General features: G+C 39.7%; 1 protein-coding gene across 2 annotated transcripts in view; it reads right to left on the reverse strand.

The window, feature by feature from the left end:
- Positions 1-17,407, reverse strand: part of LOC129672188 (contactin-associated protein like 5-1-like) — a 715,327-nt gene that overhangs the window by 375,456 nt on the left and 322,464 nt on the right. For both annotated transcript variants that reach the window (XM_055601503.1, XM_055601502.1), the window contains exon 4: positions 2,584-2,731. In XM_055601503.1, coding sequence (XP_055457478.1) covers positions 2,584-2,731 — 148 coding nt within the window. The remainder of the gene's footprint in view (positions 1-2,583; positions 2,732-17,407) is intronic.

Here is a 17,407-nt window from a genome sequence, read left to right on the forward strand (position 1 = left end):
GGGACTGCCTCTGACATAATCTGATTGGCCTGCTCGTTGATCACTTCTCCCTGATGGGGGAGCAGCCTTACCAGGCCACAGTAGAGGACAATGCAGCCACTTTTGATGAGAACTGATAGACTAAGATCAGAAAGGAGAGGAGAACCTCCCCTATCAGTGGACTTGGGGAGTGGCATGCATGCAGAAAGGGGAGGGAGGATGGGATTAGCAGGGGAGGAGGGAGGGGCTTATGGGGGGATACAAAATGAATAAAGTGTAATTAATAAAAAAAAAAATAAAAAAATGTTGTCCTCTGATATCCACATGCACACCCTAGTGTGTCTGTATGCACACAGACACACACAGGTGCTCACATGTATTCACAAATACATATACAAATTTAATTGAAATTATTAGATACAAAGAGATGGATCTATGAATAACATAAATAAGCTTTATCAGTGTTTTCCATCATGAATGTTTCTTAACAAATAAGTGAGCAAATATAGACAAGAACCACAGAAGCCTCTCAGGAGTAACAAAACATCCTCACTAAGGGATCAGGTACTGAGGACATTACGGCCTCAGAATTGCAATGGCAAAGTCCTTTCTTGGATAAGCTGTTGATGCTTCCCTTGTAAATTATATTCTTTCTAAAAGTGTTCATGATAAATACAGTCATTTCCCCTGCAAATCTCTTCCCTTCATGGCTTCATTTTTCTGAATGATATACCTTCAGCTATAGTTTACCCAAGGATCCATTTACATTTGACATTTTTGCATTTTCATTTAGAGAAATCTTAGTCCAGTACATTTGACATTTTGGAAGAAAATGCATGTGTACAAAGCACTTCAAATACGCCTGAGGCAAGTGTTGTTTTGACTAAACTCCTATAAACAGCACTAGTGAGTCACATGTGATGATGATCTTCTGTGACTCAGAGAAGTAAATCACTGAACTGTTCTGATAACTTTAATTGTCAACATGAAAACAAGGAACCACATAAGCAGATTGTCTCAGGAACCTATTGTCTAGATTAGGTTGGCCTGTGGGCATGTCTGTGGGAGGACACACCCACTCAGCATGGCACCACTGCCTGAGCAGGGTAATCTGGATTGAGGGGAGTGATGAAACCAGTTGAACACTATCACGTGTGCATGTATTCATCACTCTCTTCTCTTAACTGTGAGTGTGATGTGACTAGCCCCTTCAACTTCCTGCCAAGATGACTGCCTGGCAATGAGGGATTGTGGCTTGATTTTGTGAGCTGATGTAATTAACATCTTTCTCATTTAAAATGCTTGTCATGGTATTTTTGTCTCAGCAATGGGAAACAGAGCTAAGATAACTATGTTTCATAAAAAGCGTGCTGATTGAGTGTGTTGACTACTTAGGTGTCCTTGGATATTGTTATAAAATCAGCAGGAGAATGTCACTGCTTTAAAGAAGAAAATAAATTCACAATGACACACTTCGCATGTTCAGTATCATGAATACAGGAGAGAATGAGAATAGCAGCCTTTGTACATGACTCCTTCCTCCAGAACAGTGGCTCTCAACCTGTGGGTTGTGAACCTTTTGGGGGGTAATCCAAGGATCCTTTCACAGAGGTCACATACCTATCAGATATCTGCAGGTCAGATATTTACATTATAATTATTAGCAGTCGCAAAATTATATTTATGAAGTAGCAACAAAAATAAGTTTATGGCTAGAACAACATGAGGAACTGCATTAAAGGTTTCAGCATTAGAATGTTTGAGAAACATTGTTCTAGAACTTTTTCAATTCTACCCATGATTACAGCTTCCTTTTCTTCAAGAGGAATCCCTGGTTCAAGTTCACTATCAGCAACTCTCAGAAAAACACATGGATACCATGACTGCAGAAGAGAATTCTATTAATTACACTTGGGTAGAAACTTCCTGTTCTTCCAGAATGTGAAGATGGAAAACATATTCCTTTCATGGTTCTTGAGCAGAGGATGAACTTCACAATATCTCACAACACTTCCAGGAAAAGCTGAGCATAGCTGTTTCAAATTGCAAGTGGCAAATGGCTATGTAAGACACAAGGGCTCTTAGCTTTGAACTTTTTGTTGCTTCATCCCTATAGAGAGCTCTGTAGAGTATTAAGAACATTTCTGCTTCTCAGCTGAGGTACACATCTTCATATATGTATATATTATTTAAAAATCAAGAATAAAATGAGATAACTTCAGGACAGGGAAATAGCTATGCTTCTGATGTGCTTGCTTTGCAAGCCTGAAGACCTGAATTCCATTCCTAGAGCCTAAGTTAGGTTGGATGTGATAGCACGAACTAGTAGTTCTAGCAGTGGGGAAACAAAGACAAAAAGACCTCTGTGTCAGCTAGCATAGGCTCATCTGGAAGTTAGAGCTGAAGGGAAAAGTCCAGGGTCAAATGATAAACCATGTTCTTCAGGAACATGTTCTTCATGGTTTCTGGCTGACTGTCTTTTGCACACACATATGAACATGCTCACATACACAAATTTTAATTCTCAGTATAAATAATCTGGCATTCCACAGGCAACGTCATTCATCCACACAGCTCAGTGACTTGGTACATGTGGGTACTTACTGTAGGAGCATCCATAGACCTCCACTCTCATGCCAATCTTTCCATTTGGACTCCACTCCAGGGGCACAAAACGAACAAAGCGGGCTCTCACAGAGTGCAGCAACTTGTGGTGAACCACACTGTCAGCGTTCATGTTTCCCGCAAAAGTCTGAAGAGAGAAGGAAATTCAGTGAGCTCAACAGTACCAAGCCATCTCAAAAGAAGTATGCAGGCTTCTCCACTCAGGCATTTGGGGAATGACAACAATAACAACAAAACAAAACAAAATGAAGACACTAGTTTCTCTAACACTGATCCAATGTTGACAGTCCTGCTAAGGTCTAACAGTTTTTTGTAACTAACAAATACTCTTCTTTAGGGTGTTCTTCTCACTATCAATCTTCCTAACTAAAGTTTATGAATAAAGGAAGCAGCAAGGTATGATACCTGAAGATTTAAAAATTAATAATACCATGAAGTGCCAGTTTCCTGCATGTCTATACTCATGAACTATGAGATAACTGGCAAGGTGTTTTACCAAAATAATTGTCAAGTGTCATTTGAGGGCAGTTATTACAGTAAGCATATAACATCATCACCATCATTTAAAAAATTAAAAACAAGTACGGGGGAGAGGATTATAAATCTTCAAATCATCCAGTCATCCAATAGTGAGAAAATAGCCTGCAGGTCATTCCGAAGACTGTCTTATTCTCGGACCCAAGCTTGTTTCTGTAGGCCCCACTTTCTAAATATGCAACCATCAGATTCTACATGACAGAACCATCAGTCTAATTATATATGTACTTCATTTTTCTCTTTATTTGAAGACATTCATACATGATGTGAAGAAATGATCACTGGTTAAGAGCATTTGCTGCCTTGCTCACTACGAGTGAGCTAGTAGTGAGCACTAACTAGTAGGGCTAGTGTGGTCGGGAATCTTGGAGGAGAATATAAAGCTTCCACTGTACTAAACCAGCATGATCTCCGACTCCACGATAAATATTCATCTTCATACACACAGGAAAGTGAACATCCCCACTCCCTTCAAGGAAAAAAAGTTTTCTTAAAAGAGATAGAGAAACCATCAGAGAAGACTACAATTGATTGAAATGTAGAGAACAAGTAACTACAGGACACATACTCACAACTGATACATCTACAACACAATTATAGCCTCCAAAGTTCAGGGATCATCATGGAAGAGATGGAGGAAAGATTATAAAAGCCAGAAAAATAGAAATTTTCCCATGAAATTAAGTCTGCTAAGAATGTCGAGGAAGTTACAAATATGGAGGCTCACCCACATGGCTGCCTAAATAGGAAACAAACAAGGACAACACCAACAGACCTGTTAACATGGAATGGGAAAGTTCATGCGATTTCAAATCCAGGCAAGAAACTAGAGGCAACTAAGGAATGCTGAGAGCAGGAGAAAGAGTCTTCTGCTGGAAAGTGCCCCTCCACTATCAACCACTCAGCCCCGAAATGATCTACATTCAGTGAACACTGTACAGACTGAAGAGGTTTAATACAAACACACACACATACACACATAAGAATACATACAGAAATGTACATGTATATATTATATACATATGTATAAACATTTTATACATGTGTAAATATATGCTTATATATAAAAACATATATTATGTGTATGTATAAACATATGTGTTTGTGGAACAATTTATAGAGAAAGAGGTTGTAAATTTGAGAATTGAGGATAACATGGGAAAGTTGGTTGAAAGAGGGTTGAAAGGGAAAGAAGAAATAAATGAAGTTTATTTTAATTTGAAAACTAAAAATAAATCTTATTTTATAAATGAATATTTTCTTTTATTTCAAATTTTACTTTTTTAATTAAATTTTTTATTTTTTATATTAATTACAGTTTATTTACTTTGTATCCCAACTGTAGACCCCTCCCTCAATTCCTCCCAATTCCACCCTCCCTCTTTTATCTCCTCCCTGACCCTGTCTAAGTCAACTGATGGTGAGGGTCCTCCTCCCCTTCCATCTAACACTGGCTCATCAGGTCTCATCGGGACTGGATGCAATGTCCTCCTTTATGGCCTACCAAGGCTTCTCCTCCCTCAGGGGTGAGGGGAGGTGAAAGAGCCAGCCAGTGAGTTCATGTCAGAGACATTCCCTGTTCCCCTTATTAGAGAAACCCACTTGGATACTGAGATTCCATTGGCTACATCTGAGCAGGGGTTCTAGGTTATATCCATGCATGGTCCTTGGTTGGAGAATTAGCCTCAGAAAAAACCCCTGTGCCCAGATATATTTTGTCCTTGTGGAGCTACTATCCTTTTCAGGTCTTACTAACTCCCTCTTCTTTCATATTATTCCCTGCACTCTGCCCAATGTTTGGTTATGAGTGTCAGCATCTGCTTTGATACACTGCTAGGTAGAGAGTCTTTCAGAGTCCTTCTGTGGTAGGCCCCTGTCCTACTAGTTGTTTTCTCCTGCTTCCAGTGTCCATCCTATTTGTCTTTCTAAGTGAATATTGATCATCTTACCCTGGGTCCTCTTTCTTGTTTATCTTCTTTAGGTGTACAGATTTTAGTATGTTTATCTTATCTTACAGATCTAGTGTCCACTTATAAGTGAGTATACACCATGTGTCTTTCTGCTTCTGGGATACTTCACTCAGGATGATCTTTTCTAGATTCCACCATTTGCTTGCAAATTTCATGATTTCCTTGTTTTTAATTGCTGACCTGGAGAGGACAGGAGCACCACAAGGACCAAATATATCTGGGCACAGGGGTCTTTTCTGAGACTGTTTCTCTAACCAAGGACCATTCATGGAGATAACCTGCTCAGATGTAGCCCATGGCAGCTCGGTATCCAAGTGGATACCCTAGGAAGGTGACCAGGGACCGTCTGTAACATGAACTTAATGGCTGGCTCTTTCACCCCCCACTCCCAAGAGAGAAGCAGCCTTGCTAGGTCAGAAAGGAGGTTATTGCAGCCAGTCCTGAAGAGACCTGATATGTTAGGGTCAGATGGAAGTTGAGGAGGACCTCCCCCATCAGTGGACTTGACTTAGAGAGGGGCAATCAGAAGATGAGGAACGGAGCATGAGTTTGGGAGGGAATGAGGGAGGGGGATACAGCTGGAATACAAAGTAAACAAACCATAACCAATATAAAAAACAAAAGTATAATTTAAAAAATCCCAACAAATATATTGCCCATGCTTAATCCCTCAGGAGACTCCAAAGCCTCAGGGAACTTAAGCCCCTTATCTCTTTCCTTTTAAGAAAAAAATCTTCTATGCCCCATATGTTCTCCTTTTAAAACTCCCATACTTTCTATTAAAAAGCCCAATGGAACCCATTGCTGTGTTCCAAATCTTCAACTTATTAACTCTGCAGTGGTTCCTCTTCAACCTGTGGTACCAAACTCCTATTCCCTTCTCTGTACCATCACCTCAGACACTACTTATTTCTCCATCCTAAACCTCAAGGATGCCTTCTCCTCTATTCCTCTTGATCGACAGTCACAAGATATACTTGCTTTCACCTGGACTGACCCAGATACTCATCGATCTACCCAACTCTTTGGGACTGCCCTATCCTAGTGATTCTGGGACAACCCCCATCTATTTGGCCATGATCTAGCCTCTGACTTATCCTCTTTTCCCCTCCAAAATCTAAGCTTATACAATGACCTTCTCCTCTGTAGTCCGAACCTATAAATTAGTCAGACAGACACTTCTACCTTATTAAACCTTCTGTCCAGCCAGGGACATACAGTCTCAACCTCTTATTCCAGTTGTCCACCACTAGATATTACTCCCACTAACAAGGCCATTACCCTAGATATAAAATATCATATCTAATTCACTCAATTGCAGTCCCCACCACCAAGGACAAAAGTCTATCATTCTTAGGGATGGCTGGTTTCTTACACTCTTGGATTCCCTCTTACTCTCTCCTTGCTCTGCTCTTACCTGAGGTGAGCTATGGCCTCTGTCATGAACCTCTCCTTGTGCCCATTACCAAGTCCTTCCATAGACTTCAGCAAGCCTTCCTTGAGGTCCCAGCCCTGAATTTTCCACACTTAACTCACTCGTTCTATCTCTATGTTACAGAGAAAGAAGGGTATGTCCTGGGTCAACAACTATGATCTTCCTTCCTTTTGAAAAAATTAGACTGCACTATACAAAGATGGGTTCCTTGTTTGTGAACTCTGGCTGCAGCTGAACTCCTTACATGGGAATCCAAGAAGTTAATATTTGGGTCCTCTATCACTGTCTTATCTCTTCAACACTTATCCCTGACATTTAAGGGTCTCCAAACACTACCACCATCAGAGTTCTTTCTCTTCAGGTAGCATTAATAGAGGAACCCACGCCTACCTTTCAGCCATGCCCACCTCTCAACATTTCAAATCATTCTCCCTTGCCAGTTCTGGAATAATCCCCATCTCCTTCCTGCTTTGAAACCCTAGAAGAACTACTTCTTCATCCCACACATATAAAATGAGGGAACACTGCCTCAAGGTAGCCACACTTGGTATACAGATGGCAACTCCTTCCTACATGAAGGAGTTTGCAAGGCAGGATATGCTATTGTTTTAGACACTATGGTGACTGACGCATCCTGAACTACAATCTGGAAGGATGAATTTACAGCTCTTATTCGTGCTTTCCAACTAGCAAAGGGACAATCCCTAAACCTTTACATAGACTCCAAGTATACTCTTCACATTCTCTTGTCACATGCTGCTTTTTGGAAGGAACATGGTGTACTAACAGCTAAAGGAGGGTCCATAACCAATTCAGGGCAGATTATAGCCCTGAGAGAAGCCTCTTATTTTCCCACAGCCATAGGAATTGTACGCTGTTGATCACAAGTAGTGAACAATTCTGTTGTCACCAAGAGCTGCGGCTCTTGGAATCTTGGGTCACTCTCAAACTCTACAAGGCACTATCATTGAACAGCCCCCATTTTCATCAACATCCCTAGATACTCAACTACTTTTATCTTATTTACATCAGATCTTTTACCCTAACAGGCAGGTTTGTCTCCCTTTAATAAAACTTATTTACAGCCTACTTCTGAAGATCTATTCTTTCTAAAATCTATCATTGTTTCTTCTAAAATTTGCCAAATTTCTAATTCTCTCTCTGGGTATAGGAGTCCTCCTTTCCCCACTCAGTAAGCCAGTGGATCACTCTCTGGGTCAGACTGGCAGCTCCCCTTTACCCACATGTCCACAGTTAGACATTTCAAATACCTCTTGGTCCTGGTAGACACATTCACAAGATGGGTAGGCATCCCACGCATCTAATGAGAGATTACAGACAGTTTCTAATCTTCTCCTTAGAAAAATCATCCCTGTTTTGGAATTCCAACTTCCCTTCAATAAGAAAATGACGCTCAATTTGCCTCTCAAATTTCTCAAACTTTAGCCAAAGCTCTTAACATCCCATGGTTTTTCTATATCCCTTACCACCCCAGGCCTCAGGCAAGGTTGATTGAACCCATTGCCCTCTTAAGAACAATCTTATCAAACTCTCCCATGAACTTCATGCTGGCTGGATAATACTTTTTGCCATTGACTTTCCTGAGACTGAGGAAGACTTTTCCCAAAGCCCTTTGAGCTTATGTGTGCACTGCTGATCCTGCCTTCTGACCTCATATCTGAATCATCATCTCTCCCCACCTTATGAGGATAGGAGAGCTACATGCAGAGCAGGAAGTATGTTCCCAGCACATGATGGATTTACAAATTAATCTTGTTCTTCCTTACTAAATCCATGAGAAAGAAATTTCTGCCTTTTGAGTCAACAGAGATTAAGATAACAGATCTTTAGAATGTGTACAGTGTACACTGAATAACTTTGAAATCTAAATACAAAGAGCCTCAATGGCAAAGAATGTTCTTGGCCTCTTTTATCAACAAAGTATCACATTTTTTTTTTCTACACATGGAGGCTACAAGATGTAGCTCAGATGGGCAACTGTTTACATGAAGCACTGGGTTTACTCCCTAACTGTAAACATCAGTCATGGAGGCACACATGTATAACACCAGCACTGAGATGGACACAGAAGGACAGGAAAGTCAGGCACCCTTGTCTATATAATGACTTTAAGGTCAATCTGAGCTACCTGAGAGCTGAGTCCAGTGCCCTAGATACCTAAGGACTTCAACACTGCAACTCAAAAGTGTCTTAAGACAATGGTTTTGGATTCAAAAGACTTTATGCTTCCCAGTGTTAACTCCTGTCCAGCAGCAGAAGCTGGATTCTGTATCATTAGTCTAGAGCCCACATGACCTGAAGCAAAATTCCTAGGACTGTGATTTCACTTACAAATATGTGCTACATGTTCCCCACTGTTTCTGCTATTGTTGGCAGATTATTTGGCATTCTCAATTCATGCATACAAACGCAGTCACTTTATTCGGTTAAGAAAGTAAAAGATTTTTTTTTAATTCTGTGTCTTTTTGGAGCATCTATGGGTAGTTATTCATTGGGAGTAACATAAAACTGATCTGACATTGGGTTGAAAATAACAAGCTGTTTTTTTTTTGATAGTTGAATATTATCCTGAATATAAAGTATGATTTTTTTAATTTTATTTTTTTCTTATCAGTTACATTTTATTAACTCTGTATCCCAGCCATGTCCCGATCCCTCATTCCCTCCCAGTCCCTCCCTCTCTCCCTCATCTCCACCTTGCCCCTTTCCAAGTCCTCTGATAGGAGGGACCTCCTCCCCATTCATCTGCAAAGCTCTCCTCTGTGGCCTAACAGGACTGCTCCTCCCTTGGGGGGTGGGGAGGCCAAAGAGCCAGTCATTGAGTTCCTGTTAGAAATAGTCCTTGTTCCCCTCACTATGGGAAACCAATTGGTTGCCGAGCTATCACAGGCTACATCTGAGCAGAGGTTCTAGGTTATATCCATACATGGTCCTTGGTTGAATGTCAGTCTCAGAAAAGACCCTGTGCCCAGATATATTTGGTCCTTGTGGAGCTCCTATCCTTTCCACATCAGACTAACTCCCCTTCTTTCTATCACCTTACACCCAACAGAATGGCCAAGATGAAAAGCTCAAGGGAGAACACATGCTGGAGAGGTTGTGAAGAAAAGGGAACCCTCCTCCACTGCTGGTGGGAATGTAAACTGGTACAACCACTCTGGAAATCTATCTGGCGCTTCCTAAGACAATTAGGAATAGTGCTTCCTCAAGACCCAGCTATACCACTGCCAGGTATATACCCAAAGTTTGCTCAAGTAAACAAGCTGTTTTTAAATTAACAGTTTTGGGGGAAGTGGAAAATTATTACTTGGTATATCCTGAAATATCATTTGTTACTTTAAAATGATGTAGTTGTTATAGTTTTTATGAACAATAGCAAAAACGAGACACAAAAGATGCCCTAGAATTTAGATTTGATCAACCTCTTTTTAATTGCTTGCAACAGTGCTTCCACCATGGGCATTAACCATGTTCTGTGCTGCAGCTGTCCACAAACACCAGGAGGATAAGGAGGCTGAAGACACAATGCAGAGGATTAACCATGGGTACATGTGTTACACCAAACTGTTGAGGGTGAGAAACTCTCAGCTTCTTTCCAAACTTCACATCTCTTACAAGGTTAAACGCACAATTCTGAGTGATAATTCTACACATAGCCTCATTTCTCAGATATGAAATTCTGCTAGCAACTAACAGGAGTTCTGAGTTGCCAAGTCCCTGAGTGTGGCAGGTGGCATTCTGTTTCTCCTCTTTTTCTTTCTTTTTGGAAGTACATGTGTGAGTGGGTACATGCATGTATATGTGTGTGCACATCCATAGGGTCTATAGAGAACAGAAGACAATAATGAATATTTTCTTCGATCTCTTTCCACTTTATTTATTAAGACAACATCTCTCAATGAACTGTAGCTCACTGAGACCTCTAGGCTGGCTGGCCAGTGTTCCCACAGTGAGATAGGAATTGGAGACAGCATCTCTGGAAGCTTATGGGCAAGCTAGCTGAGATTCATATGTGCACCATGCCATATAGACACCTTGACTCACATGGACACATAAAAGAATGTAATGACCATGCATAGTCCTTGGTTTGAGTATGAGTCTCAGGAAAGACCCCTGTGCTCAGAATTTTTGGTTCTATTGCTCTGTTTGTGGAGTTCCTGTCCTCTCCAGATCTTACTGTTTCCCACTTCTTTCCTAAGATTCCCTGCACTCTGCCCAAAGTTGCCCATAAGTCTAAGCATTTGCATTGATAGTCTGCAGGGCAGAGCCTTTTAGAGGTCCTCTGTGTTAGGCTCCCGACTTGTTCCCTCTTTTCTCCTTCTGATGCCCATCCTCTTTGCCTTTCTGGATAGGAATTGAGCATTTTAGCAAGAATCCTCCCCTTGATTAGTTTCTTTAGGTGTACAGATTTTAGGAGGTTTATCCTATATTATATGTCTATATGAGTGAGTATATACCTTGTGAGTCTTTCTGCTTCTGGGATAGCTCACTCAAGATGATCTTTTCCAGATACCAACATTTACCTGCAAACTAACCTAAGACCCCTGCACAGATGTAACCCATGGCAGTTCAGTATCCAAGTGGGTTCCATTGTAATAGGAATAGGGACTGTCTCTGACATGAACTGATTGCCCTGCTCTTTAATTACCTCCCCCTTAGGGGGAAGCAGCATTACCAGGCCACAGAAGAAGACAATGCAGCCACTCTTGATGAGACCTAATTGACTAGGATCAGAAGGAAGGAAAAGAAGACCTCCCCTATCATTGGACTTGGAGAGGGGCATACGTGCAGAGGGTGAAGAAAGGGAAGGATTGGGATGGGAGAAGAGAGAGAACCACAGAGGGATACAAAGTGAATAAAGTGTAATTAATAGAGTATAAAAAAATCCTATTAGCAAATAGAAAAAAAAGAATGTAATGATTAATATATAACATTTATACACTGTAATTTTTATCATCATCCTCTGGTATTCCCTTTGTTTCCATACCTAACATTAATGTTTTGCCTGATTTCCCAGTTACTCTGAGACCCACATTGCCAAAGCAAACCTGCTGAACTTTGTTGTTATAGTTTCCTTTTATTTCCCTTCCACTTTTTTTTCTTTCATCTCACCCCCTTTTTAGTAAAGAAGGAGATAATGCAAATCACCAGTCAGATTTAGTAAAATGTCATATTTAGGAAACATAGCCAAATAAATTATTCAGAGCCAAAGCCAGATACTCAGAGAGATGACAGGGTTTTGTCAATAAATTTTAATATATGTTTTACTTCTTTGTGATATAATCTCAGTCTTAATTTCCAATGAAGCTGTCAAAATGCATTAGAAAGCTGACTTCATTAAACCAGGTTTGGATCCCGTGAGCTTTCTGGCTGAGATATTTAGAAGTTTCATTTATCTAATCTATTTGTAGAGATTTCTAAAGACAACTGGCTTAAAGGATTAACCATCTTTTAACAATCAAGATTATGTCTTCCCATCACCAGGGTTATTGTTGTACATATAGCATTTCACCCTGTTTGGATGATGTGACCTTTCCTTGCCAGTTTTTACAGTTCTTTCTTGAGAACATTTCTTCGCAGTAAGCAATCTTGGTGTATAGTAAATGCTAATTGGACCTTTAAAAGGTTCCCATGATAAATATCTTTATGCTTCAATTTAAATTTTCCGGGAACAGAGCAGAGATGGGGGAAGTCACTTTGCCCTGTCCTTCATCTGTATTCATGGTCTTTTCACATCTTTCTTGGTCTCAGCAATATTTGATTACTCTTCTCTCTTGCACATGTCCCCAGTACCTTGTTTCACCTTCTCACTTTTTGCTAAGAAGAGAATGGCTCTGAGCTAAAAAATAAAATATTCCCTGGTACCGCCTGGGTGTTCTCTAAAGGAACTTCCTTTCCTCTGCTTTTACTATCTAGTTACTCTAGGTAAGGCAAGTGTAAGGAGTATGTCCCAGGTTCATTTCTGTTGCTGTGACAAAATACTTTGACAAAACAAAACTTAGTAGAAAAAGGATTTCTTTTAGTTCATAATTCCAGGTTACAGTCCATCACTGCAGGAAAGTCAAGGTACCAGGACTTTTAAGCAACTGGTTACATCATATCCACAATTAAAATCATAGAAAAATGAATACAAATATGCCTGCTCTTTTCCTTGCTTGCTTTTGCTCATCTCAATCTCTCTCCACAGCTCAAGATCCCCTCTCTAGGGAATGGTGTCACCACAGTGGGCTGTCTTCCTACATCAATTATTTCATTAATGATAATTTCCCACAGACTTCCCAGGGCAACCCAGTGTAGCCAATCCCTCATTGAGACTCTCTTTGCAGATGACTGTAGGTTTTCTCAGCGTGACAATTAAAGATAAACATCACAGAGTAGAACACACTGCACTCACTCCAGTGACTTTACCCTTTCCACACATGATCAGATTGCATCTCCTTCCTGTTTCTTCTTTTCTTCTATTCTGCTTCTTTTTGAAGCAGAATATCTGCATAGGTTAACATCTTGCTACTTATACTGCCTCTCTAGACTTTCTTTTTGATAAGTTTTGACTTCTTTTATGCCAAAGCATATTTTTACGTTACACTAGGGACATCTTTATAAATATGCAGAGGCATAATTTTTGTACAACGATGGTTGATTTCCAAAATTTAAATCTTCTACATATGTTTGCAGATGTTTATTAGAACCAAGAACTCTGAATGGATATCTAACGTATAGGCCTTTTAATAACTCTTTCGGCATACTGCCACAGAGGTACATAGTTTCAGTCTTATGACTTTATAGATGATTTTGCCTTTTTCTAGTATTCCTCAAAAATATTACTAGACCTCATTTTATGGTTTATATCATATCATTTTGTATCTTATTAAAAACATAACACAACATTAATCATTCTGGCAGTAAAAGGACAGAGCAAACACTTTCTTTTTTTGTTTTTAATCATACATAAACTCACTAATTTATTTCAAAGTTGAAAACGTGTTTCTGGTGATACAGTTGAGGGTATGTATCCCTGGATCTGCCAGACAGCCTCATTTACTGAAATAAACTGTATTTCCCAGATGTTTGTTCTTTTCTCCTAAGAGTCTCCCATCTTATGCTCCTGCCACACACTGCAGTATTCTCATTTTACAACTTCCCTTAGTGTGGCTAGGGCCAACAGGAGGTGGACAGTGGTGTAAACAAGAATTAGTACACTATTGTGTTGTTTTCATAGGTAACTCTGTGGAAGATGGTTACTCTTCCTGCTTTGTGAGATTGCATTTAATTTCAGGAATAGTTTAGATATCACATTACTGGAGTTGACAGGTTCAGCCACCTGCTTTCAATAGGTCAGGTAAGGACATGGAGTAATAATGAAAAACAGAGAAAAAAAAGGTGATTGTTTAGTTGGCTACACAGGGAAAAGAGCAAGGAGCTCTAATAACTGCTGCATTTTTAAGTCTGTCTTCAGCATCATGATGTGAAATTCAAGTTTCAATACAGAGAAGAAGTGTACACAGCTAAGCAGTCACATCAAGGTGTGGTCCTGCCCATGATTAACTTATTACTGTCTGCTGTAGAACAATAGGTTGTCAGAAGTGGGTGAAAGGATTTCTTAGAAGACACCCCTGTCTTGCTGGACACAGGCTTAACCTTTCACTTTCACCTAAGCCTGAAATTCTTAGGAAATTCTAATTTCATGGATCCACAATTTTTAAAAAATTGGTAAGAATGGAGACACACAAGTGCTTCTTTAGAATAGTTTCATTCCTGTCAGGCTGTTTACATTTGCTTACCAGAGCAAGCTACAAACTTATTTGGTGGAGAGAAAGAAAGGGAGAGGTCAGTGAGAGAATGCAGGTGGAATGGATATCACTAAAAACATAAGGAGGAACTTGACATGGACTTTGTATGGCTGAATACATTGACAAGAAGAAACTTAGAAAAAATAGAAACTTAGAGAAAATATTTTTGTGTGTGGGGGGGGTTAACTCAAGTCAGTAAAAGGGCTTGTCACTGGAAGGATCCAGCAAGGTTCTCCTTTGATCATATTTTGAGGATACTTGTGCCTGTGGTTTTTTAATTAAAAGAGACTGCAGGGTGACACTCTCCTGTGTGAACAACTAAAATATGTTGCTGTTTTCTTCTGATCATGCTATTTGTCTGTCTGCTGGTCTGTTTGTTTGGAAAGCACTGGCATGCAGGTTCTCCTTTGTGGTCCTTCACATATGATGGAATATGGAAGGCAGGGATGTGTCGCATAATGTCTCAAAGCAACTGCATTATGAGAAATTATTTCACTTGTGACATGTATATCCATACCTTTCTTCTGAAAGAAAAATACTTTGATAAGAATAGAAGAATGAGTAAACATATAGATGACTGTGGGACAGGAGTCAAATAAATAAAAATTAAACGGTAATTTTTTTCCTACATAATAACCATCAGATAACTGAGATGTATTTGAATATGGATCTCAAAATGAGGACATAGAATTATATTTTATTTTCAGATCACAGTCTCTTCTTCCAAGAGGGAGTAACAGATTCTTTTAGCCAGAAGTTTTGTTAGAATTCCCAATTCCTTGTTTATACCTCTTTTGTTTTTGTAGTTCTCATTCTTTTTTTCCTTATTTTTTTTATTTTATTAATTACACTTTATTCACTTTGTATCCCCCCATAAGCCCATCCTTCCTCCCCTCCTGGTCCCACTCTCCCACCCCCTTCTTCACGCATGCCCCTCCCCAAGTCCACTGATAGGGGAGGTCTTCCTCTCCTTCCTTCTGACCTTAGTCTATCAGATCACATTAGGAGTGGTTGCATTGTCATCTTCTGTGGCCTAGTAAGGCTGCTCCCCTCTCAGGGGGAGGTGATCAAAGAGCAGGCCAATCAGATTATGTCAGAGGCAGTCCCTCTTCCCATTACTATGTAACCCACTTGGACACTGAACTGCCATAAGCTACATCTGTACAGGGGTTCTAGGTTATCTCCATTCATGGTACTTGGTTGGAGTATGAGTCTCTGGGAAAAACCCTGTGTTCAATTTTTCTGGTTCTGTTGTTCTCCTTGTGGGGTTCCTGTCCTCTCCAGCTCTTACTATTTCTCATTTCTTACATGAGATTCCATACACTCTGCCCAAGAATTGGCCATAAGTCTCAGCATCTGCTTTGATAGTCTACAGGGCAGAGCCTTTTCAAGGCCCTCTGTGGCAGGTTCCTAGGCTGTTTCCTGTTTTCTTCTTCTTCTGATGTCCATCCTTTTTGCCTTTTGGAGTAGGGATTGAGTGTTTTAGTGAAGGTCCTCTCTCTTTATTAGTTTCTTTAGATGTACAGATTTTAGTAGGTTTATCCTATATTATATGTCTATATGAGTGTGTTTAGTTTGATGTTGGCTATAGGCTTGCTGTATATTGCCTTTACTGCTTAGATAAGTGCTTTGAATACCTGATCTCTCTAATACTTTAAGCATGAATGGATGTTTGATTTTGTCAAATGCTTTTTCAGCATCTAGGGAGATTATCATCTGTTTTTTTTTTCTTTCAGTTTGTTAATATGGTGGATCACATTGATGGATTTCCATATATTGAACCACACCTGCATACCTGGGATGAAGCCTACTTGGTCATAGTGGATGATATCTTTGATGTGTTTTTGCATTCGGTTTGCAAGTATTTTGTTGAGTATTTTTGCATCAGTGTTCATAAGGGATATTGGCATGAAATTCTCTTTCTTTGTTGGGTCTTTGTGAGGTTTAGGTACCAAGGTGACTGTGGCTTTATAGAATGAGTTTGGCAAAGTTCCTTCTGTTTCTATTTTGTGGAACAGTTTGAAGAGAATTGGGGTTAGCTCTTATTTGAAGGTCTGGTAGAATTCTGTGCTGAAACCATCTGGTCCCATTCTTTTTTGGATGGGAGAGTTTCGATGACCGATTCTATTTCCTTGGGGGATATAAGACTATTTAATGGATTTACCCGGTCCTGGTTCAGCTTTGGTAAGTCGAATCGATGAAGAAAATTGTCCATTTCATTTAGATTTTCAAATTTTGTGGCATATAGACTTTTGAAGTAAGTCCTAATAATTGTTTGGATTTCCTCAGTATCTGTAGTTATGTCCCCTTTTCATTTCTGATTTTGTTGGTTTGGATGGTGTCTCTCTGCCTTTTAGTTAGCTTGGCTGAGGGTTTGTCTATCTTGTTGATTTTCTCAAAGAACCAGCTCTAGGTTTCATTGATTCTTTGAATTGTTTTATTTGTTTCTAATTGATTGATTTCAGCCCTGAGTTTGATTATTTCCAGCCGTCTACTTCTTTTTGGTATGTCTGTTTCTTCTTTTCCTAGGGTTTTTAACTGAGCCATTAAGTTGCTTGAATGAGCTGTCTCAAATTTCTTCTTGAAGGCACTTAGTGCTATGAACTTTCCTCTTAGCACTGCTTTCATTGTGTCCCACAAGTTTGGGTATGTTGTGTCTTCATTTTCATTGAGTTCTAGGAAGACTTTAATTTCTTTCTTTATTTCTTCCCTAACCCAGCTGTCATTTAGTAGCAAGTTATTCAGTTTCCATGTGTGTGTAGGCTTTTTTGCTATTTCTGTTGTTGTTGATGTCCAGCTTTATTCCATGGTGCTCAGACAGGATACAAGGGATTATTTCAATCTTTTTGTATCTGTTGAGGCTCGCTTTGTGACCGACTATATGGTCTATTTTGGAGAAGGTTCCATGAGGTTCTGAGAAGAAGGTAAATTCTTTTGTGTTTGTGTGTAAGGTTCTGTAAATGTCTGTTAGGTCCATTTGATTCATGACCTCTGAGAGAGACATTGTTTCTTTGTTTAATTTCTGTTTTGTTGACCTGTCCTTTGTTGAG

Source organism: Psammomys obesus, unplaced genomic scaffold (genome assembly GCF_907164565.1).
Source record: "Psammomys obesus unplaced genomic scaffold, mPsaObe1.curated_primary_1811, whole genome shotgun sequence".
NCBI lineage: Eukaryota > Metazoa > Chordata > Mammalia > Rodentia > Muridae > Psammomys > Psammomys obesus.